Source organism: Ctenopharyngodon idella, chromosome 3 (assembly GCF_019924925.1).
Source record: "Ctenopharyngodon idella isolate HZGC_01 chromosome 3, HZGC01, whole genome shotgun sequence".
NCBI lineage: Eukaryota > Metazoa > Chordata > Actinopteri > Cypriniformes > Xenocyprididae > Ctenopharyngodon > Ctenopharyngodon idella.
Window position 1 is genome coordinate 45,574,819 of NC_067222.1, and position 23,855 is coordinate 45,598,673.

Consider the following 23,855-nt stretch of genomic DNA (forward strand, 5'->3'; position numbering starts at 1 on the left):
GATTTTACTTGATAATAATAACAGGTTAGTTGTACAGACTGGTAGCAGTAAGATTTACTTACAATGGTTTGGTGCAAATTGTAACGAGGCTTTTATCAAGTAGGCCTAAATCCTTCAAGTTATTTTTTGATTTTTCAGTCTTCTGTAAGCAGAAGAAGAAAAATCAGCAAAAAATTACAAAGAGAAGAGCACATTTCTTCTCACGTCACACCAAATCAAAGACATATGATGACATATGAGACAGATGGCAATTGTAACGTAGGTTACCCTTAATATGGGAAGTTGGGAAATTCTAATGGATGGACACAAAATCCGAGATTCTCCTTTGCGCCATGATCAAATGTACTTCTGTGACTGTGAGACGCCGTTTACCTCACGCGCCAACGTCAAACATGCGCGCGCGCGCGTGTATCAAACAAGGGCAATATGATAGTTCTGTGAACGAAACTTAAATTGTAAGATTGATAACTTTAAAAAAAAAGCACACACACACGAAAAATATAAATCATAGGTTTATAGCCTCCTGACAAGTTAGCTACATTTAAATGCCTTATTCAGGACGTAAAATATAATGGTGTTTTTAAACCTTTTGCGTTGCATGAGAGTGCTGAAAACAAGGGGTGCTGCAGCACTATGTCTCGTGCCCTTTCTATGACTTATTATAATTATGTAGAAATAGCCTAACCTTTTACAATGTGTTACACATTGCTCAAAATTTAACAATTTCACTAGTAATTGGGAAGTCAGTGCTCATTCTGAGGTACCTATAGGGGCAACCAAACGTCAGAGCATTGGCCAATAGCTGTTTCTGCAATACTGTCCTTAAAACACAATATTACTCATATTTTAGTCTGCTAACGTAAAAAAAAGAGAGAAAGAGAGAGATAATATAAAAAAAAGAGAAACAATGAGGACATGATGACTAAGTCAGGGCAAAAAGTGAAAAGTCATGCAGACTACAAATGGGCGGAGCTCAGACAGGAATAAAAAGCAGGGCCATTCACAGAGAGACCGCTATCCATTCAGACTGTCCTGACATTAGTGCGTTCTCCTCAGCAGGTTAGTCCTTTCACTCTTGTCAGTTTTTCATCTAATCCTTATTGAAGTCCGCGTTTCAAAGGCAGCGTTGTCTTTGGAAGCAACTTGGTTTTGGAGACCTACGCGTTTGTTACTTGTGAAGAGTCCTCTCTGTAGTGAAGATGAGCCGCTCGCGCAGTGTTGTTCCTCTGCTGCTGTTGGTGCTGTGCGGAGCCGCAGAGTTTGCCGAAGCCTGCAGCTGCTCTCCTGAACATCCTCAGCAGGCGTATTGCAATGCGGATGTCGGTAAGATTCCATGCATTTAACTATTTCATATCCATAATCATGTCTATATTATATTGATACACTCTCTCTGTCGTGTGCGTATGTCAGCATGTCTATATTCATATGATAGACAGCATCTGACATGTTTTATTCTGAATCTATGCATTTTATAAAATAAAATAACGTGTAGAATGAATTTGTAGAGTATATTACCTTTAATTTAGACTGCAGTCAATAGCATATAGGCCTAGTATTTAATTATAAATGTCAAAGAAAACTTTCTAGTGTTCAGAGCCACTGATGTAGATCTAATACCTCTATGTCAGAATATTAACATTTATTATGTGCTATGCTTTAAGTAATATGATAGGGCTATATCAGTGGGAATAACCACATCCTCCCATAAGCCACAACAGGGCCTGTCATGTTTTCCATTAGCTCTGATCTTTTTTGACAGTTTCATTCCCTCTGATTCATTTGCTTAATATTCTCAATTATCAAAGTTGCTAACACTTTATTTTACAGTTTCATTGCTACACATGTTACATGTATTTACTAATAACAGTAAATTGTGCATAATTACAAGCGACTAACTGTAAACCAAACCCTAACATTATCCCTATAGTAATTACATGTTAATTAATATTACTTAATACTTGTTGGCGTAACAAGGACACTTTAAATAAAGTGCAGTCTCACCGTGTCTATGGTTTAATTGCCAAGGGTAGATAGATGGAAACCCCTTAACTTAGAAATGGGTGGTATATCTTATTGTATTGTAGCAGTTGTAACGGTATAAATCACAATATGGTTGCTGTTTTTGTCGCAATATAATCCAGTGAATTAAATACTGTGGAAATGAAAGGTTTGATTATTTTCAATTTCATGGGCAAAAAACTAAAGGATAAGTTTATTCATAACGGATAAATGATGAGTCTTACATTAACAGCTATTTAAAGCAAAAGACTCAAAACAATACAAGTAACATTCTGACGTTAAGCTCTGATTGGATGAGTCACATTACACAAGTCATTATAAAACAATTTAACACACACCTGTTAAATTCTGCATAATAATACATCAAGGTGTGACATTACTTGGCAACAATAAATAAATGCTTCACTTCCCTTAATAACAAGTTCTGCCCAATCTTGCCTTGTTTGGGAGACATCCCACTTTATATATTCACATTATGCCATGTATATTCATCACTCTCACGTGAATGACATGTGCCGTACAGTTTAGTGGATTTTATGTCCCCATGAATCAGTACTGCATATTTGGCGTACAATGTTTATGCAACATGGTTTTCCATGCATAGATGTAAACCATTAACAAAAAAATCATAATGATTAGTACCTAAGATTGATTTAAAAAATAAATACATTTAATTTTAAAGCAATTGACAGATGAATTGTCACGTGTATATTTCAAAATTATCCATTTTGAGTATTAGTTTATTTACTTTATTCTCTTTGACATAAAATACAATTTACTGAGATGCATATTTAAAAAAAAAAAAAAAAAAATGTGTAAAACCATTAAATTAGTATTAAATATGTTCCTCAAACAATCCACCCTGTTACTTTGGTTTTGTTTGCCCTTTAAAATCTTAACCTTAATCACATGACTTGACAGAAGTGACATCAGAGGGAAAGCAACTCCAAGAACAAAGTTTTGCATATTTTTTTATCTAACAGCGTGTCAATTCATATTAAAATTAATGTTAATCATCTGCTATCATGTTGTTCTTTAGTAATGAGCTTCGTTATATCTTAAAACATCCACCCTGTAACACTTCGCATTTGCATTGTCATGTAACAGGGCAAAAAAAAAAAAAAAAATCCTATATATTCCTATGGAATATTTGATCTGAATTATTAGGTTATACTTGAGCTTGGACAGACATTTTGTGCCTCTGATAAAACTAAAAAATAACAGATTTTTAAACATTATTTTTAATAAACCTGCTCAATCCAAAAACCACCAGACTGTAGGAATCACCCATCTTCTGCTGCATAGCAGAATCTTCATCTGTTGACACATTTCTTCCTCTGTAAGTGATGAGGGAGAATCTTCAACCTAATTTTAGCTTTATTGTGTCATTGTGTGTAACCTGCCTCAGATCCTCTGACCTTCAGCGTCCCTACAGTACCCTGCCATTACATGACCTATGCATTTTCCATTGTCTGTAGTAGCCCTGTGATTAAAACCTATTTCAACAGGCTGATTACAACTCTAAAAATTGAGAAAGTATTGCCACATGCTAGCAACATATTGTGGTTTGTCTTTGACGTTAGTAAGATGGTCATTACATGACTTGGGATGGTGAAACTTGGGTCACCAGAGTTAGACCCCAATGACCACACGCCCACCTGTACATTTAGTGATTGGTTGAAAACAACATCTGCTGTCCACCACAGGAATTGCCAATCTCATTCTTGTATGTGGCTCCACGATGCCATGATGCTGTTTGAAACTCCCACATTACATTTGGTTTTGAGAGAGTCAAGTCATAATCCAGATATATATAATCCAGATTGTTTCAAAGCAGCTTCACAGTGATAAACAGGAATATAACAGTGTTGGTTAATTCAGCATTTATGGAACAAATTCAATTTCAGCTATAAAGCATCTCCTCAGAAGACAATAGTGTCACTAATACTATTTAGCTCAATTTAGTTCAATGTTGATTAAGTTTAGTTCAATACCAGTGTCAATGTTGCAAAGTTCTTCAGTGATGAAACAAGTTCAATTCAACTATAAAGCAGCACTTCAGATGACAATAGTGTTGTTATTCAGCTCAATTTAGTTCAATGTTGATTGATTTCAGTTCAATAACAGAATCAATGATGCAGAGTTCATCAATTATGAAACAAATTGAGGGGCTGTTTACATTACGCCATTTTTAACTAAAAACTGAAAACTTTTATGTATTTTAGTAGTTAATTTACACAACAACAACAAAAAACAAAGAGTTTTGGGGGCTTGAAAAGGCAAACTTTTGAAAACAGTTTTCAAAGTGCAAATTTTTACCATTATTGTCTCCACGTAAACTACAAAACTTGAGTTTGTAAAAATGGAGACGTCATGCGCATGCGTATTACAGTCTATAGACGCGTAGTGTTTCTTTACAAAGTGACATCGCCATCTACTGGTCTGGCATGAATAATACAGCTTTTGCAGATCCGTGTGAACGGGGATCGTTTCGACAACATTGTCGTGAAAACAAAAAGGAAAAACTTTTCAGTTTTTTTAGTACATTGTTGTTGTGTTAACAATGTTGTTGTCGTTTTTTATGAGTATGCTAGTGTATGCTTACAGTCGAACGCGTAGCCTTTCAAAGTATGCTCCATTTGATAGCGTGTGCGAACGTAGTCATCTCTTGTTGTTGCAGTCTCCGGTATTTTGTTGTTGTTGTTGTTGTTGTTCCGTCTCTTTAGTTTCATTTTCTACTGTGAAACAATGGCCCAGGCCAGTGTTGCCACCTAGTGGAAGAACTGATTAGTGCAAAACAAATTCAATGCGTATGTGCGACTCACGGTTACAAAAATAAGAGCACACATACTATACTGGTGATGAAATTTCTGAACTGTACTCTAAATCTCTTGTACGTGTAAAAACCGTATTATACTTTGGGTTTAAACACCCGCAATTTGAGCTGTAAAGCAGCTCAACAGAAGACAATCGTGTCATTATTCAGCTCAATTTAGTTCAATGTTGATTCAGTTTAGTTCAATAACAGTGTCAATGTTATGAAACAAGTTAAATTCAGCTAATAGCAATAGTGTCATTATTCAGCTTAAGTCAGTTCAGTGTTGATTCATTTCAGTTCAATAACATAGTTGAACATACAGTGATACTCAGAAAGAAGTTGTCGGTTGTTAAATGTTCTGTTTTACTCTTCTTGCAGTAGTTGTTTACAGTTGCACATCCAATCAGACCTATAGATTCCCCCGCACGGTATTCCCCCGCGACCTACAGAACCGGTAAATGAATAATGTGGAGGGCTCCCTTTTACCCACACATACCTGGAGCTGAAAACAAGCACCCACACTGTGTGTCTAACTTCCGCCTTGGTATGGAATGAATGTGTGGAAAGGGGAGGCTGTGATTAAACCAGCATAAACCCTGTGTGTGTTACTGATGAGAGAGGCATGCCTGACTTGAGACTGGGGTCCTGTGGGTGTATTTGGCATTCTGAGTGTGTGGCCAATAGAAAAGACGCTCTGTGTTTGGGCCTGAATATGCGGATGGTATGTATGTGCTCTCTGAAAACTCAGATAGATGAGGGGAAGAATTTTATTGGGATATTTTAGAATACCACAGAGCTCCTAAAGGGACATGGCGAAGAAAAAATATGGGAGATGGGAAGAAAAATTACTTGGCAAGGCTTTTGCTTTCTCTCGCAAATGTTTTGCACTCCGCTCGCAAAATGTTTGCGTTTTCCTGAGAAACTTTGCGTTCACTCGGAAAGAACACAAAAGTTTTGCGAGCGAACGCAAAGTTTCTCGGGGGAACGCAAAACATTTTGTGAGCGAACGCAAAATAATTGACTTATTATTTTCCACCATATCCCCTTAGTGTCCCCAAAGTTTGAGGTCAGTAAATTCTTTTAAATGTTTTTTTTTAAAAAAAGTCTCTTATGCTCGCCAAGGGTGTATTTGATCAAAAATACAATAAAAGTAGGAAATAATCAAATCATGCAGCTTGGGGAAAAGATGTGCTTTTTCTGTATTTGGACAATTTTTGACAATGAAACTGGTGAAAGAATCCCTTAAATTTGCTTTGAAGGAGAGACCTGAGCAATATCTAGAGACCATGGTGAGCTCTTTTGACGTACGAAAACCCTAGAAACCACATACAGTCTTAAAAATAAAGCTTCTTTACTGGCATCCATGAAGAACCTTTAACATCCATGGAACCTTTCCATTGCACAGAAGGTTCTTTATACTGGAAAAATATTCTTTAGATTATTAAAATGTTCTTCACAATAAGAAAAAAAAAAGGTTCTTTTAAGAACTGTTCACTGAAAGGTTCTTTAGGGAAACAAAATGGTTCTTCTATGGCATTGCTGTGAAAAAAAACTTTATTTTTAAGAGTGTAGGACCTCAGAACATCCTAGCAACTGCATAGTAGCATGCAAACAACCGTTCTAAGCATTTTAGCAACTGCATAGCAACACCTTGGTGAGGCACAACCAACTAACACCGCGAGAGGAAGAAGCTTTCATGTAAAAATCTGGTCTTTCAATCTCTATTTTGTTCAAAGCATGTGATCCTATAATAGAGAGATGAGTTTGGACTGAGCGTTTGGTATTTGTATGTCAGCAGCTCAATGGGGAACAGGCAGCGTGAGGGTGGAGATTAAAGCAGCCGGGTGAGCGGGGGGCAAACTGCCTGCTAGAGTCAGACTGCTGACTGGCTTCCTGAATATCAGGCTGAGAGCACATTCCTTGCATGACCCTCCGCTAATCAAATACTCATGTGTCTCTATACATATACCCAGCTCTCAGCACCTGTAGTACAGGCACAATAACAACAGCAAGACAAGTCATCTTGCTCCATACTTGGAGGATAACACCCATCTACAGTGGAGAGGGGTAAAACATGCTGGAAACATTTCAAGTTTAATGGATATTTGAATGTGTTTGTCTTTTCAGTCATCAGAACCAAAGTAGTCGGAAAGAAGGAGGTGGTTACCGGCAAGGATGCCTATGGCTATCCAGTCAAAATGATCCAATACGACATCAAACAGATGAAGGTTAGTGGAGAATATTCATCATGTTGTTATCCACAGGTTTCAATTTAGCACTGATTTATTTGGCTATACATGAAGCCAAATACAAAACCACTGCTGTTATGTCTGAATGACTGTAAATATGAGATATACTCCGTTACACTCTGATACAGTTACTCATACCATGATATGCCAATTTGCAACATAGCCTCGTTGGAAAAATAAGCATTTACCAACATTTGTGCAAAAGTGTACATACAGTTCACTACAGTTGAAAACCAGCTGAAATAAACACTCAAGGCAGCAAAACACCAGCAGCTTTTATTCTTTTTCACACAAATTATGATGACAGAGCAGATTACTGATTAATAAAGACTCATTTTCAAGTGGTTCCTTGCACAATACTATGTTATGAGTCTTTTACCATAGTGCATGATTTGTAAACTAATACATTTTGACGTTTGTATTACTTTTCTGACAAAGTAAACTTGCTTGTAACCTCACCTGGTACAACACTGCACTTGTGATGAGAAGCACTCTGGTAAGAATGCAAGTCACAATAAAAGAGCTTAAAGGGTTAGTTCACCCAAAAATGAAAATTCAGTCATTAATTACTCACTTTCATGTTGTTCCACACCTTTGTTAATCTTCGGAACAAAAATTAAGAGCTTTCTGATCCCCCATAAAAAGCAACGCAATTACCACCTTTAAAATAGTCCATGTGACTACAGTGGTTCAACCTTAATTTTATGAATTCAACCTTAATTTTATGACGAGAATACTTTTTCTGTTGAAAACAAAAAAACAAAAATAACAACTTTATTCAACGATTTCTTCTCTTTCGTGTCTGTCTCCGACGCTTTTCAACACAGTGCAGTGCTTCCGGGTTCTATGTGCATCGTGGTGCTCATGTGAACAGCATTAGAGACTGACACGGAAGAGAAGAAATTGTTGAATAAAGTCATTATTTTTGGGGGTATTTTTGCACACAAAAAGTATTCTCATCGCTTCATAAAATTAAGGTTGAACCACTGTAGTCATATGGACTATTTTAATGATGTCTTTACTACCTTTCTGGGCCTTAAAATGGTAATTGCTTTGCTGTCTATGGGGGATCAGAAAGCTCTCGGATTTTATCAAAAATATCTTAATTTGTGTTCTGAAGATGAACAAAGTTCTTACGGGTGTAGGGTGAGTAATTAATGACAAAATTTTCATTTTTGGGTGAACTAACCCTTTAAAGACTTGTAGAAGCAAGCTAAAATGGTATGATTGCATAAATGTCTCCTGTTGGCTTTTGTTTACACTATATTGTTATGTTTAGAGTTGGCAGCAGGTTATGTTCAATCGCAACAGAGAATTGACCTTTTGGCGCGACTCATCAGACATTTCATTTTCGAACTATAGCGATATGTACAACAGCCAACGTAATAAAATGCTGCTAGATTCATGTTCATCTGTTTTGGATAAAACTGAACATGCCACTCACTGGACATTTCACTTTAAAATATATATATATATATATATATATATATATATATATGTATGTATGTATGTATGTATATATATATATATATATATATATATATATATATATATATTCATATCATAAATTCACCTTATTATTTTCGAAACACTGAAAAATGAAGGCATACCAAATAAAACAAAACGACTACCTCATATCTTCTTCTTCTTTCACTAGATGTTTAAGGGCCCTGATCGAGAGATTGATACCGTCTTCACAGGCCCCTCCACAGCTTTGTGCGGGGTCAAACTTGAGAGTGATGGCAAAAAGGAGTACCTGATTACAGGTAAGAGTGGAGAACAGTATCCAGGAAACAGCCACTCCTATTGCTTCTGTAAACTGTAGAAACTGTAGTGGCACCTTTATACCAACATCATCTCATTGATCTGCACAGGTAATTTGGATTCAAATAACACATTGCGTGTAAGTCTTTGTGACTACATTGAATCTTGGGAGTCTCTGAGCATGACACAGAAAAAGTGCTTGGGTCAGCGCTATCAGATGGGCTGTGATTGCAAGGTATTGTCTATCTATCTATCTATCTATCTATCTATCTATCTATCTATCTATTATCTGTCTATCTGTCTGTCTCACAGCTCTTCCCCTCTTGTCTTTGTGCAGGTGGTCCAGTGTTCCGTCATTCCCTGTTCCATTAGCAGCCCTACAGAATGTCTTTGGACTGACTGGGTGCTGGAGGGAACTGTTCAGGGCACTCAGGCTCAGCACTTCACCTGCGTTAAGAGGAACGACAGCAGCTGTGCCTGGTACCGTGGATCCGCCCCACCTAAAAAAGAGTTCATGGACATTGAGGACCCATAAGCTAGTTCTCTGCTTCATCACTCATTCAGAAAACACACCAAAACACAGCTACCAACTCACACCTTAATTCTGCAAATGCATTCTAGATCTCATAAAACCTGTCAAGAACATGTCTGGGCCATGAAGGGCTCACCCCAAATTCAAAGGAAAAAAAAAAGATATAAATGGTAATATTTTTTTGTAATAATAATGTAATAATGAATCATATTTTGTGTAAGAAAAAAACAATAAATGTTAAAGACCATAAAGATGCCCTTCCTCCAGTTTTCATTATGGTGATACAAATTACAAATATATATGTTTAAATAAATATTTGAACATCATACTTTTAATTTATGTTGTTTTTTATTAAAAAAAAAAAAAAAAAAGTGTCTCCATACAGTGTGATTCACATTATTACAGTAATACAAGTACAAGTAATTAAAATCAGCATTGACTCGTATGGACATGCTACTATGTTCTGTATTGTTCTTTTGATTTTAGGGTGAATTGTGATGCAGGCATTTCTGTGTAATATTAACCCAGACAGGACAGGACATACAGTACATTTGGCTGCATGTTAATATATCACGTGAATCTTACCTCTATTGTTGAAATATTACGACAGGCAGAAAAGTTTCTCATAAGCACTCTGAGAAACAAGTGTTGTTTTGTTATATTTTTGCTCTCTAATAAAGAGGAAATTGATTACAATGTTGCTTTTCAGTTCCTCAAGCACAGGCACTGCAATTTTGAAATCCTGAAAACAAGATTGTTGAAAACAAGATTGAAAAAGCATTTAGGCAGAAGGCTTTTCAGATCATATCCAAAGTTTTGACTGGTAAAGTATTTTGAATGATAAAAGAGCATTTTTTTTTTTTTTCTTTATGATGGCATTTTCTCCAGAATTTTCACTTTCTTTAAAAAAAAAAAAACAAAAAAAAACACGAATGTATAGTTTTGTAAAGCAGATAATGAAGGAAGCAGGAATCCAGCATATGAACTCATGAAGGTATTGAGAACTAGGTTTTGATTTTAACATTTTTTTACTGCATAAATTCCATATTTCATAGTTTTGATTTGACTATTATTCTAAAATGGAGAAAAAGGTAATAATACAGAATAGTATAATTGTGTCCAGACCTTAAACTGAATTGAGTTCATGTGTAAGGAATGTATATTGTCAGTAAGATGTAAACTGTGCATATAGCAACATACATAGATCTGGCAAAAAATGTATGTAATATATACAAGATTTTCTAATTTATATCAAAATCATTCCGCTCTGAATGTGTCCAGAAATATAGTGTTCTTTCTTTCTTTCTGTCTTGATCTTGGTAATAAAGTGTTGGTTAAATTAGTGAATGCTTTAATTTTATGACTCCGAATTCTTCACTGAAAACTGCATTTATTAAGGGATTATGTCTGGTCATGTCTTAGAAATGTTTTCCCCATGATATTTTTGTACATTTGTGTTATTTTCCCTTGTGCAGTCATATGACAACTTTTTTTTTAAGTAGTGTGAGATTTCCAGTGCTGGAGCCACAGACTTGTTGAGAGCTAGCTTTTGCATGCCTTTTAAAGTTTATTACTCATTGTTAATACTGTTATGGTATTCATGAATAAAGGAGCAGAAATGTCCACTGAACAATTATTATTTTTTCAGTATCTGTTCGGTAATATACCCAGCAGTTGTGCCTTGCCTATGTTTTTTTTTAAAGAATAGCCTAATTGTCTTACTGGCATAATCATAAATATTTATAGGTATGATTATCTGGTAATATAATGTTCCAACTTAACGCAGAATAAGAAACATATAGGCCTAGTTTTAATTATTAGTAGTTATTCAGCTATTGAACCATTAATCATCTTGGTTTGACGGTGTCCATATGACACGAGACAATGAAATCCAATGGGAAACCGCTATCACAGTGCGCACTGCGACCCCTAGTGGTACTGCTAGTGTTTACCCACTTATGACACTTTGCGGTTTTATCCAGTGTGATGTAGAGAAAAATAATCGATTAATCATTATTTGCCTAAAAATATTAGCAGTGCATATAGCAATAAAAAAATTCAAAAGTAGATCAAAATTGTACAAAGCTCAAAATTCAGCATTTCGGTGCTAATCGGATAGCATATGCTAACAGAAAACATATACAGTAATTCATAATTTAATGTGTCAGCTGTACACGTAGTTAATCAGTTTATTTCGTTCACCAGCTCTGTGCCATCATATGTATACGATCTTATTATATTTAAGAATCCATACCTATGCTTTTTTATTTTTCCATAGATTATTATTACTAAAACTACATCCTAATCCAGAGGTTTTCATTTTTTTCTTTTCTTCTAAAGATCCCAAATAGAATGGTCCCACTGAGAATGACACTATTAAATATATAAATGCAACTATACATTTTCATGCATTAAAGGATTCACACTGTGTGAGTGCATTGAAATTATAAATCACGAAGTTATAAAGACAACAGCAAAATTATATATACACACATTATATATATATATATATATATATATATATATATATACATAAATACACATATATACATATATATACATAAATACACATATATATACATAAATACACATATATACATACATACACATACATATATATATATATATATATATATATATATATATATATATATATATATCAATCATTACAAAGCCCACATTAAATGACAATAAAATATTATTACATTTTAAATATTACATTTTTATTTATTATTACGTGGTATATTTTGTATATTTGTATAACTTGTAGCCTATATTTTTCCACTGACTATTAGAGTATGTAGATGTGTAAACACGAAGAGAACCATTTTTAACCCAAATTTGTACCCAAATAACCTCGTCAGTCTTCTTTTTCTTTTCTAGCGCCCTCCTGCAGTCTAAAAATCCCTGGCAACACCGAAGTCAACCTTCCGTCCGAGTACAACAATTCTTGAATTGGAAGGATCCATGTTAAAAGTTAGACAGCAATCGATTTGCGTCCTCTGATTGGACACTGGAGCTATGAATGAAGTGTGTCGTCACAGTCGTTCTCAAAACTGATTGGCCGCTCAGTCACGTCAATCACGCATGCACACGCCCTTTGATAATGCAGCATGGGGGAGAGAACGTAACAAAATGAAGGCTTCGTAGCGGAATATAGTCTTAACATCAAAACAGATCAAACGATTCGCGATCATTCACGGATGGGTACGTATCTGATGTTATTCGCATGCGTTTGGTAGTGAATTATATGCTAATTCCTGTTGGTTCCTAAGCAAATACCTGAATGAGGGTTAGAAGCAGCACATTGCAGCACTTTGAACGCCACGTTCGCTTTGTGAGGAAGTGAAGCCGTTTATATCTGCAGTAAACTGACGGCGGTGGTTGTCGCTACATTTTACCGACGTTAAGTACACAAATGTGTAGAAACGTCGACTAGAACCGCACTGTTTACGCTAAAGCAGATGCTACAATAGCTTGCTAGCTTGTATCTAGTGTGACTAGCAGCTCTAACTAGCGACTGCGGCGCGTATTCGGACGCGACCCGCGCGAAACACACTCTACACTGACATTAATAGTGTAGTCTTGTGGTAAACAACATGTGCTGGTCAGTAAAGTTGATTCATGAGCCGTCATCACGGTGTCCTTGGTCATCATATGTTTCTGTGCACTGAATCCCTATTAGCTGCATCATAATAATCTCTAATAAACGCACTGTTAGTCACTTTGGCTTCAGCTACATGAAATACTGTCACATTTGCTGATGACATCCACCGAGCTAGTTTACACAATGAGCGAAGTAGGGTTTTTATCTTGTATATTTAAACTTTGAGTTGTATGAACGTGTGGATATTGTGCGGCGTAATGGATGATACATTTCTAGGCTGTGTCTCAAAACCTAGCTGCCTACCTAGAGCACTGAAAGGCTTCAGTAGCGCGTGCTGCATTCAGTCCATCGTTCCTGGTTAGCTCAGATGCACGTGCTGTAATGGCCAAACCTGCTGTCTAGCCACGTTTTGAGGTGCAGCTTTACATACTTCGAGAATTCATAAACTGAATAGAGAAACATTACGTATATTTTAATAAATTAACTGTCTAAAAGAACATGAGGACCGACAGCTAAGATACATGAAGCAGTTTGGAAAGTAGCAGTGGTTATGCACTGGTTAAATGCCACATGAGTTCTCATAGGACACGTGGTTTTAGCCGGATATAGGCTACACTTTAGACTTTACCTCAGTGAGATACTGGGTAACTCTTTATCTTACGGTGTGTTACATGTACTTACTTACTACAGTAAATTATGCATAATTACATGCAACTAACCCTATAGTAAGTACGTTGTTTATTATTATTACCCAGTATTTAAAAGTACAATTACACTGTAACAAGAACACTTTAACCAGATACTGTACCATTGACATATGTGGATAAATAAGTTAATCATTTATTTTGATATAAATCTCACATAACTTAGTCATGTTAAGGTGTACAATACAAATTGGTACAACACCGCAATCAATAATTGTAATTTTTAACATTATAATTGAACAATTCATAGCTTTGTTTTTCATGTAGACTTGCTTAATGGCATAAATATGTAGTTTGTTGTTTTTGAGAGTTTGATGCTAATTGTTCTGTAGTTTGTTCTTGTGTTCTAATGGAAGTTCTTTTGTGAGCTGTTTAATTAAATGCTAGCCATAGTTACTGTTGCTGCTGTAAAACCATAAACTATGTTAAAAAGAATCATTTATTGTGTTCATGGCATAACCTTGAAAAATGAACAAACTATTGTAGTAATATGCTAGTTTTAGTGGTGTTGAATCATTTCAATTCACCCTTCGCTAGATTTTTAATTGACCAGGGATCTGACCAATCATAACGCTAAATCTACCATTTTGTCTGACAAACAAACCAGACAGGAGAGTTGGTAGATTAACATTGGTGGACTTGAACTTGAAAAATGGTGTGTATTGACGTTAGGGCTGCACGATTTATTGCACAATATGAAAAATAACATTGAGCTTAAACGCGATTATCACTTAAATGCGATTCTTAGTGCGATTCTGAAATTTTTTTCTGATTTTTTTTTTTTTTTTGTTGGTTTATGCACAGCTTGTCAGTGAAGTATGGCTCCAAATACTAATCCATCTGAAAGCACTGCGAGTTTGAATCGCTTATAATGTATTTGAAAAAGCAACACACGTCAAACGTCTTTTCAGACATGAGAAGCATTTATTAACATTGTCCAACAAAAGACAACATTTAATAACATGTTTTTACTCCAAACTCACTTCATAAGGACAGCTGAGCGTCCTTCTGTGAGATGATGTGGCTTCTTACACAGAATAAGGCAGTCGTGTGTTTATTAGTCATGTTTAATCAATCAAAGCCTTTCAATCTTCTGTTTATTTAGCTACAGTGATATGATGCGTGTTATTTTCTTCTGCGGCAGGGCATATTTTGAGTTTCTGTGCAAGAGCGCCCTCTGGCTTTCGGATGGAGAAGCATTTACTACTGATCACAGAGCCGTACAGCTCTGACAAGCTGCGCATTAAATAATCGCAACCTTTGCCAAATCGTGTGCGACCCTAATCATGCAGCCCTAATTGACGTCTTTCCGCGGTTGAAACAACATACCTTCTGATGTTCATTCATGTTTATTTTGTGCTATAGCTAGTAGTAAAGAGGAAGACGATTGGTTCACAAGCTGCATGAACTGAGGCGCTACAGAGATCTGTAACCATACATTAAAGAGCCACTAAATGGTAGCCTATTTATTGTTTGCATTTCTTAAATTTGACATAATGTGAAAGCTGAGACTTTGTTTCATACCAAAAGTACCGTATCTTGTCTGTCGGTGCGTTGTCGATGTATTTTTCACTATGTGAGAAAATAAACATGTGGCGTGAGAGCCGCATGGCTTGTTGGACGTATCAACGGTAACTATAGCCCGGAACACACCAAGCCGACGGTCGGCCGTCAGGCAGTTTTTGTTTATCGGCCGACTGAGTTTTCTCAGTGTGTTCCGCACCGTCGGTTGAAGATGGTCCTCGTTGGCTTTTTTGGCCAATTCGACATGTTGAATCGGCGTCAGAGCTTGTCGGTCAGTCGGGCCATCTGATCATTCTGATTGGCTGTTCAGCTACTGCCACCTGCTGGTACAGAAATGCATTTCTTCCTACGCAGGCGCAGAACGGATGTGCTACTTGGCCGTCGGGTGTTGAGCGCCGGTTCCAGCGGACCCAGACGCTGATGACGTGAGCCAACCCCGCAGTCTACTTTCGTCGCCACTAGTTCGTCAGCGTCGGCTTGGTGTGTTCCGGACTTAAGGGGGGCAGGTCTTTGCGAAGGGTCAGTTGAGTTTTTGTTTCCAATAGAAAATAAATGAATGGAGTTTGAAAGGGGGCGTCGTTAGACTTTTATCTGGGGTGCGACCCTCAGTGAAATATTACTGATAAATACTTGTAAACAGTATTTCAAAAAGGTCTGATTTCAGTTTGAATCATTTGGACAGTTTACTCACCATAATAGTAACAGGATACTTTATAAGACAGAAAACAAAAAGAGCACTGGATGAGGTGGATATCTAGGCTACTAGTCTATTGTAAGAAACTAAACTTGCAGATGTCTCCTATTGTTTGTCAGTGATGAAGGAGCTCTTTATTCCATGTAGATTGTGAACAACTCTCTACTGCATGGAAGGACAGTTTGTTTGTATATTAATAATAGTGTAAAAATATGACACTTTTTAGGGCCCAAGCATTGATTTGTGACTCATAGATGTGTTAGTGTTCCTTATAGAGTTATATTGTATTGTATTATTCTATTTCATAAATAATTAAATCATTCTAGCATTAAAACCTGATATGGATTCAATTGACGTTTAAGTTTCCTTGAGCACAACTGAATACATTTAGATGATATTAAGAGTCTATATTCATGCTTGGTGTAATTAATTTTAAGATCTGCCATTGCAAATATACGCATATAATATGTTCAGTAGAGTGATGAGATGCCTGTGAGAACGTCTTGATGCACACGAGCTGCACACACACAGGAGCATGTGGTTACATCAATGCTTTCGGCTGAGCGCAGCTCATGCAGGACTGTGTCACCATTCAGCGCAAGTGCACATGAAGGTTAGTCTGCCCTTGTGGCTTTGATGCATGTGCAGCCTGCTTGCTGCTCCTCTGCTCTGTACGTCAGCACTAGACCTGATGAGTAAGACCATGCAGAACACAACTCAGCCTTTACTGCTCATCTGTGTCCTGAATGCACCAAATGTGCATTTTTTTTATATATATATATATATATATATATATATATAAAATAGGCTTTGTCTGCATAACTACTAAGCCAGATAAAAGAGGTGCTTTGTGATTATTTGGGTTACACTTTATTTTAAGGTGTCCTTGTTACAGTTATTATATAATTAAGTACTGACTAATATTAAACGATTAATTCACTTTGAAATGAAAATTACCCCAAGCTTTACTCACCCTCAAGCCATCCTAGATGTATATGACTTTCTTCTTTCTGATGAACACAGTCGGAGCTATAATAATAAATTTCCTGAGTAAATAAATGCCTCTCGCCGTTCAAAACGCTTGCGCTACATCCTACTCCTTCTGTATTCAACTTACCAAAAAAATATGTGACGTTAGTTACGCTTTCTTCCTAAGTTGAATACGGAAGGAGGTCTGGCGGAAGCTAGAAATTTTACTTTATAACTTGTTAAATATGGATATTTTTCTTACAAAAACGCATCGCTTCACTTCAGAAGGCTTTTATTAACCCCCGGAGCCGTGTGGAGTATGTTTATGATGGATGGATGCACTTTCTTCAGCTCATACTTGTTGGTCCCGTTCACTAACATTATAAAGCTCGGATGTGTCAGGATATTTATTAATATAACTCCGATTGTGTTCATCAAAAATAAGAAAGTCATATACACCTAGGATGGCTTGAGGATGAGTAAAGCTTGGGTTAATTTTAATTTGACAGTGAACTAATCATTTAATTAAACATACTTAATAGGATTTGATTTAGGGTTAGTTTGATGTATTTATAAATAATTCACTGTTATTACTACAGTAAGTACATGTAACAAGGACAGTAAAATAATGCTTAGGATCTGATCTTTGTTTGATCATTTAGTTTTTTTTTTTTTTTTTAAATGTTATGTCATTCTCTTTTAATGTCTTTCTGTGTAATCCAGTTTTTTTTTTTTTTTGAAGTGATACCATAAAAACGGTAACAACTTTTTACAATAAGGCCCGATTATTTGACGTTATTTACTGCATAAACTGATATTAAATTAACTAAAAAGCAATGCATTTGTTGCAGTTTTTTTTATTAGTCTTCTTCATTAACTTTGGTTTATACAACTGTTCATTGTTAGTTCATTTTAGTTGAGCTCCATTAAATATTAACAACTTAGTAGCTAATATATTGGTAAATTAACTTTAACTGAGATTAATAAGTGCTTTAGAAGTATTTTTCATTGTTCAGCCGAGGACACACTTAACGATTGTAAGGCCGATTATGAATATAATTTGATACTTATGACTGATCATGCCTAAATGCACCGAGTTAGAGCCAGTCGTGTTCAGCCGTGTTTATAGTCAGCATTTAAAATCATATAGTGTGTTCAGTTGAGTCTTAGAATGTTTCAGGTAGTTGTTAAGTGTGTCCCCGGCTTTAGTTCATGTATAATATAGTTAACTTATGTCAACAGTTGGAACCTCATTGTAAAGTGTTACCATAAAGTTACATACACTATATGGACAAAGAGACAATTCTCTTAATTATTGAATTCAGGCATTTCACAGGTGTATAAAATAGACCAATTATAAAATATAGTATATAAAATAAGTATAAAATAGACTCAGGTGTATAAAAACAGACCCATTGCCACAAGTGTATAAAATAAAGCACCTAGTCATGCCGTCTGCATGTACAAACATTTGTGAGAAAAATGGGACGTTATGATAAGTTAAAGGGATAGTTAACCCAAAAATAAATCTGTCATTTAGTCACCCTCAAGTTGTTCCAAACCTGAATAAATTTCTTTCTTCTGCTGAACACAAAAGATATTTTGTATATTATTTTTTTCCCATACTATGGAAGTCAGTGGTGCCCCGCAACTGTTTGGTTATACACATTCTTCAAAATATCTTCTTTTGCGTTCAGCAGAAGACAGAAATTTATGCAGGTTCAGAACAACTTGAGGGTGAATAAATGATGAAAGACTTAATTTTTGGGTGAACTATCCCACATTAAGTGTGGTACTGTGATATGATGCCACCTTTGCAATAAGTCAGTTTCATTCCTGCTAGATATTCCACGGTCAACTATAAGTGTATTATAGGAAAGTGTTTAGGAACAGAAGCAACTCAGTCATGAAGCAGAAGACCATGTAAAGTCAGAGTGCTGAGGTGCGCAAAAATCACCAACGCTCTGCTGATTGAACAACTGAAGAGATCCAAACCTACACTGGCATTAATATCGGGACAGAAACTGTGCGGCGGCAGCTTCATGGAATGGGTTTCCATGACCGAGCAGCTGAATAAAAACCACACATCACCAAGTACAATGCCAAGCGTGGGATGGAGGGGTGTAAAGCACGCTGCCACTGGACTCTGGAGCAGTGGAGAGCTGTTCTGTGATGAATCACGCTTCTCTATTTGGCAGTCTGATGGACGAGTCTGGGTTTGGCAGATGCCAGGAGAATGTTACCTGCCTGACTGCATTGTGCCAACAAGTTTGATGGAGGAGGGATAATGGTATGTGGCTGTTTTTCAGGTGTTTGGCTTAGCTCCTTACTTCCAGTGAAGGGAAACCTTAATTCTTCAGCATACCAAGACATTTTGGACAATGCTATTCTTCTAAATTTTTGGGAACGGTTTGGGGATGGCCCTTTTCTATTCCAGCATGACTGCACCAGTGCACAAAGCAAAATTCATAAAGACATGGATGGATGAGTTTGGTGTGGAAGAACTTGACTGGCCCACACAGAACCCTGACCTCAACCCCATCCAACACCTTTGGGATGAACTGGAACAGAGATTGCGAACCAGGCCTTCTCGTCCAACATCTGTGCCTGATCTCAAAAGTTCTCAACTGAATGAATGGCCAAAAATTCCCACAAAAACACTCCAAAACCTTGTGGAACGCCTTCCCAGAAGAGTAGAAGCAGTTATAAGCTGCAAAGTGGCGACCAATTCCATATTAACGTTTATGTATTTAGAATGCAGTGTCATTACAGTTCCTGTTGGTGTAATGGTGAGGTGTCCCAAAACCTTTGTCCACACAGTGTGTAGATACTGGTAGATGGGCTGTCCATTGGCTTGAAGAGAGTAGCATCTCACTACACTGAAAATGATCTCACAGCTGGTCTTTTTGTCAACAACGGTCGCAGTCAAGGCAAGTGTAGCCGTAATGAGCCTTTTGCCTTGCAGTAAATCTGATATGAAGTGACCGTTTTAGAATATGCATGTCATTTTTTTTTGCTTTTCAAAGATAATGTGGTGATTGATGCTCATTCATAGTTTATTTCAGTACTTAGTGATTTAAACAATGTAGTAAGTTTTATAATATTTCAACCTGGAGATTAATTTATTTACAAAAATGTATGTATGTATTTCATTTAATCTGCTATTTTGCTTTATTGATTTTATATTCTGCATGTATTTATGCAAGTATCGTTCCTGACCATTTGTTAGCCCTCTCCGTTTCTGTTACATCGACTTCTGTTCATTCTCAAATGCAGTCTCAGCAGTACCTGATGGGTGTGCGCTTTTGCCTAGTAGCAGCACAGTTGCTGTTATGTAACTAGACACCTGCCACATCCTAACTGTTCACCTATTGGACACAATGTTTGGATGTTGCATTTCATGTAGCCTTGTGCAAGTTATTATCTGTCAAGGCAGACGAAAGCTCTGTTAATGCAGTCTTGTGATTTGTGGGTAAATGACATGTTGTGTTACTGATACTTTGATTGGTTTGAGCACATGTACAGGCTCCTGTTTTTCAAATGCAGCTTGCTTGGTTTGCCAGATTGACATAAGGTTGTGATATCTACTGAAATGACTTGCTTGTCATGCGTCAGATTTGTTGATCTGGATGAACTTTATGCTTTCAGCTTTGAAGAATGGAAAATCTTTGGTTTATTACAAGTTATACTGAAACTTCTAACCAAGTAATGCATGTTTGAAAGTTTTAAAATTGAAGCAGTTTTTCTAATTTTTTTTTTTTTAAATCTGTTTTTCCTCATCAGTGACACATAATGCCGATAGTGGACAAGCTCAAAGAGGCCCTGAAGCCGGGCCGCAAGGACTCCAGCGATGAGGGCGACCTCAACAAGTTGCTGGCATCATCTGCCAAGAAAGTGCTGCTGCAGAAAATCGAGTTTGAACCAGCCAGCAAAGGCTTCAGCTACCAGCTGGAAAACCTCAAAACGAAATATGTGATCCTGAATCCCAAGAATGATGGGGCAGCAGCACAGAGACCATCTGAACCTGCTCAGATTAAGAGACAAAGTAAGATCACCAAGACTTTAAGGCATACAGACCTCTGAACCAGTTTCAGCACGTTTCCCAGGGTTATTTATTATTGTTTATAATGTTGTCTTTTCTTAATTGTCATTAAAATTAACAATTAAAGGGTTAGTTCACCCAAAATGAAAATAATGTCATTTATTACTCACCCTCATGCCGTTCCACACCCGTAAGACCTTCGTTAATCTTTGGAACACACATTGAGATATTTTTGTTGAAATCTGATGGCTCCGTGAGGCCTACATAGGGAGCAATGACATTTCCTCTCTCAAGATCCATTAATGTACTAAAAACATATTTAAATCAGTTCATGTGAGTACAGTGGTTCAATATTAATATTATAAAGCGACGAGAATATTTTTGGTGCGCCAAAAAAAACAAAATAACTTACTTAGTGATGGCCAATTTCAAAACACTGCTTCAGGAAGCTTCGGAGCATAATGAATCAGCATATCGAATCATGATTCGGATCGCGTGTAACGTACTAACATGAACTGATTTAAATATGTTTTTAGTACCTTTATGGATCTTGAGAGAGGAAATGTCATTGCTCCCTATGTAGGCCTCACGGAGCCATCGGATTTAAACAAAAATATCTCAATTTGCGTTCCGAAGATTAACGAAGGTCTTACGGGTGTGGAACGGCATGAGGGTGAGTAATTAATGACATTATTTTCATTTTTGGGTGAACTAACCCTTTAAGAAATGATATTTGTAAGGCTAAAAATATTTTATTGAAATTTAATATCTCTTCTCCTCAGTGATAATTGTTTTATTCTGTTGAAAAGGTTTTTAATCTAGTTATTTCAAATTTAGTGTTTTTTTTTTTTTTTTTTAAAGCAAAAAACAGGTCTTAAATTTATTATATTTAGTTTTATCTAGTTTAACGCAGGTTTGTTTTTCGTCAAAAAATCGGCTTGGCTTTAAAAACAAACAATTATGAGGATAAAACGGTAATATAACACTTTTGTGTGTCTGAAATCGTACAAGTTCAGTTTTTTCGCAAAATCAGACTGGCAGACCTAGATAAAACATTTGTATTTTGCCTTTGTCCAGCACGTCAATTGGACAAAAATTGGCCTTGAAGTTGTGCACTTTCTCTGAGGTGATGAACATGTTTTTAACCCTTCAAATATTTGTTTATACATTGTGTCATGTATTCTTGGACAGACAGACGCAGACTGTAGGTCAGCCCCTCTGTAGCTTAAACTGCACCTTTAAACATACACAATTTTTCAGTAACTTTAAAAGTGCGGTCACATTAGCGACGTTTCAGTGAAATTTTGTGGGCAAAAAAGGTCCTTTGTCTACTGTCAACAGTGTAGTGATATATAAAGCACAGCTCACAATGAACTCATTTTCAAACCAAGCAGCTTTTAGTTGGTCAGCGTAGTGAATTTGTTTGACCAACTCGAACCCCATGCAATATCTGGGTGGGGAAATCTTTTGCCCTCACCATTCCTGATCGCATGGGTTACTTTTGAAATGACTGGATTTTGCCAGTTAAAATTCACTAAACAATGGTAAATGTGACCGCACCTTAATTCTGCACATCACATGTGAATGACACCAAATACCATGTGCATGTAGTTTTATATTTGATCTTCATATGATTTTAAAAAGCAAGTAAAGGTATTTTTCTTTTAATAAACTGGTCTCATCTTTTTCGTCAGTATCTGAGAGCCTGAGCATTGGGCAGAGCGATGGGATCCCTGCCCCGCAGAAGATGCTCTTCCCTGGGAACAAGCTGTCCATGAAGTGGGAGCGGGTGTATCGTGTTGGAGCCGGACTCCACAACCTGGGCAACACCTGCTTCCTCAACTCCACTGTGCAGTGTCTCACCTACACCCCACCGCTGGCCAACTACCTCCTCTCAAAGGAGCACAGCCGATCCTGTAAGAAAGCACTTCACTAAACATAATCTACGCTAGTATGCACATGTGAATGTTTACCCTTCAACAATGTGGTTAAAGGTACAATATTTAAGATTTTTAGATTAAAATATCCAAAAACCACTAGATCAGTGTGTTTTATTTATATATATATATATATATATATATTAGTTGACTTGTGTACTTACATTACCCCAAATGTTTCCAAGAAATCCAGAGAAATCACCTATTTTAACCAAGACACAGACTAGGGCTGGGTATTGACACAATTTTCACGATTCGATTTCTATTCACATGCTTGCGATTCGATTACGATTTCGATTCGATTCTACAGTACTCTTTTCTAGCTGACTAATGAGTTTATGGTCACTGAATATGTTTTTCTGAGGTAAATGTGATGTTACGTGACATTGTTTACAAGCTGTTCATTGACGTCTTTCTGAGGTTGAAACACTGATTGAGCTATTACAAGAGACATGATATGGATTTCAGTAAGTTGTACTGTGTATTTTAACATACCTTCAGATGTTTAGTCATGTTTATTTCACGCTGTAACTGGTGTTAAAGCGGAGGAGAGGGTGTTCACATGCGCTCCGTGCTGCCGCTTCTCTTTAACTGAGGCGCTAAAGCGATCTGTCACGTCACATTAAACAGCGACAAAACAGTATTGATTTTTTTGAATCTCATAGTAAGATGGACGTCATTTGAAATCTGAAACTTTGCTTCATATCAAAAGTAACAAAGCGCAAAGATTATTGCGATTTATTGGATGGGAGGTGCGCTACATGTTCCGTTCATTCCTCAACTGAAAACAGACTAGACTAATCGATTCTTAAGATTTAAGAATTGATATCGGTTCGTAAAAATGAGAATCGATTAAAATCGAGAAATCGATATTGTTTACCCAGCCCTAACACAGACCGTGTCATTTCGTCGCCTGTCAATGACGTCATACCTGCGTTACACCCGATTTCTCGTTTTAATTTCGTAGAAATCATGGAAACACTAAAGACGCTTTTA

The 23,855-nt window shown here is 36.7% G+C and overlaps 2 protein-coding genes across 6 annotated transcripts in view; both read left to right on the plus strand.

Annotated features, from left to right (window-relative positions):
• Positions 1-1,001: 1,001 nt before the first annotated feature.
• On the plus strand, positions 1,002-11,005 carry timp2b (TIMP metallopeptidase inhibitor 2b). The gene is made up of 5 exons (XM_051886057.1): positions 1,002-1,323; positions 6,965-7,065; positions 8,744-8,852; positions 8,961-9,085; positions 9,188-11,005. Exons 1-5 carry the CDS (start codon positions 1,200-1,202, stop codon positions 9,383-9,385), a joined length of 657 nt encoding a protein of 218 aa, XP_051742017.1. The 5' UTR covers positions 1,002-1,199; the 3' UTR covers positions 9,386-11,005.
• Positions 11,006-12,427: 1,422 nt separating this feature from the next.
• The window catches only part of usp36 (ubiquitin specific peptidase 36), a 33,698-nt gene continuing 22,270 nt past the window's right edge, over positions 12,428-23,855 (plus strand). Inside the window, exons 1-5 of one of the 5 annotated variants that reach the window (XM_051886025.1) lie at positions 12,458-12,589; positions 15,572-15,736; positions 16,386-16,524; positions 20,664-20,925; positions 22,617-22,838. In XM_051886025.1, coding sequence (XP_051741985.1) covers positions 20,673-20,925; positions 22,617-22,838 — 475 coding nt within the window. In that variant the 5' untranslated portion in view covers positions 12,458-12,589; positions 15,572-15,736; positions 16,386-16,524; positions 20,664-20,672. Of the gene's footprint in view, positions 12,590-15,571; positions 15,737-16,385; positions 16,525-20,663; positions 20,926-22,616; positions 22,839-23,855 lie in introns of all 5 variants that reach the window. The other 4 variants (XM_051886024.1, XM_051886026.1, XR_007928765.1 and 1 more) reach the window with 4 other exon arrangements.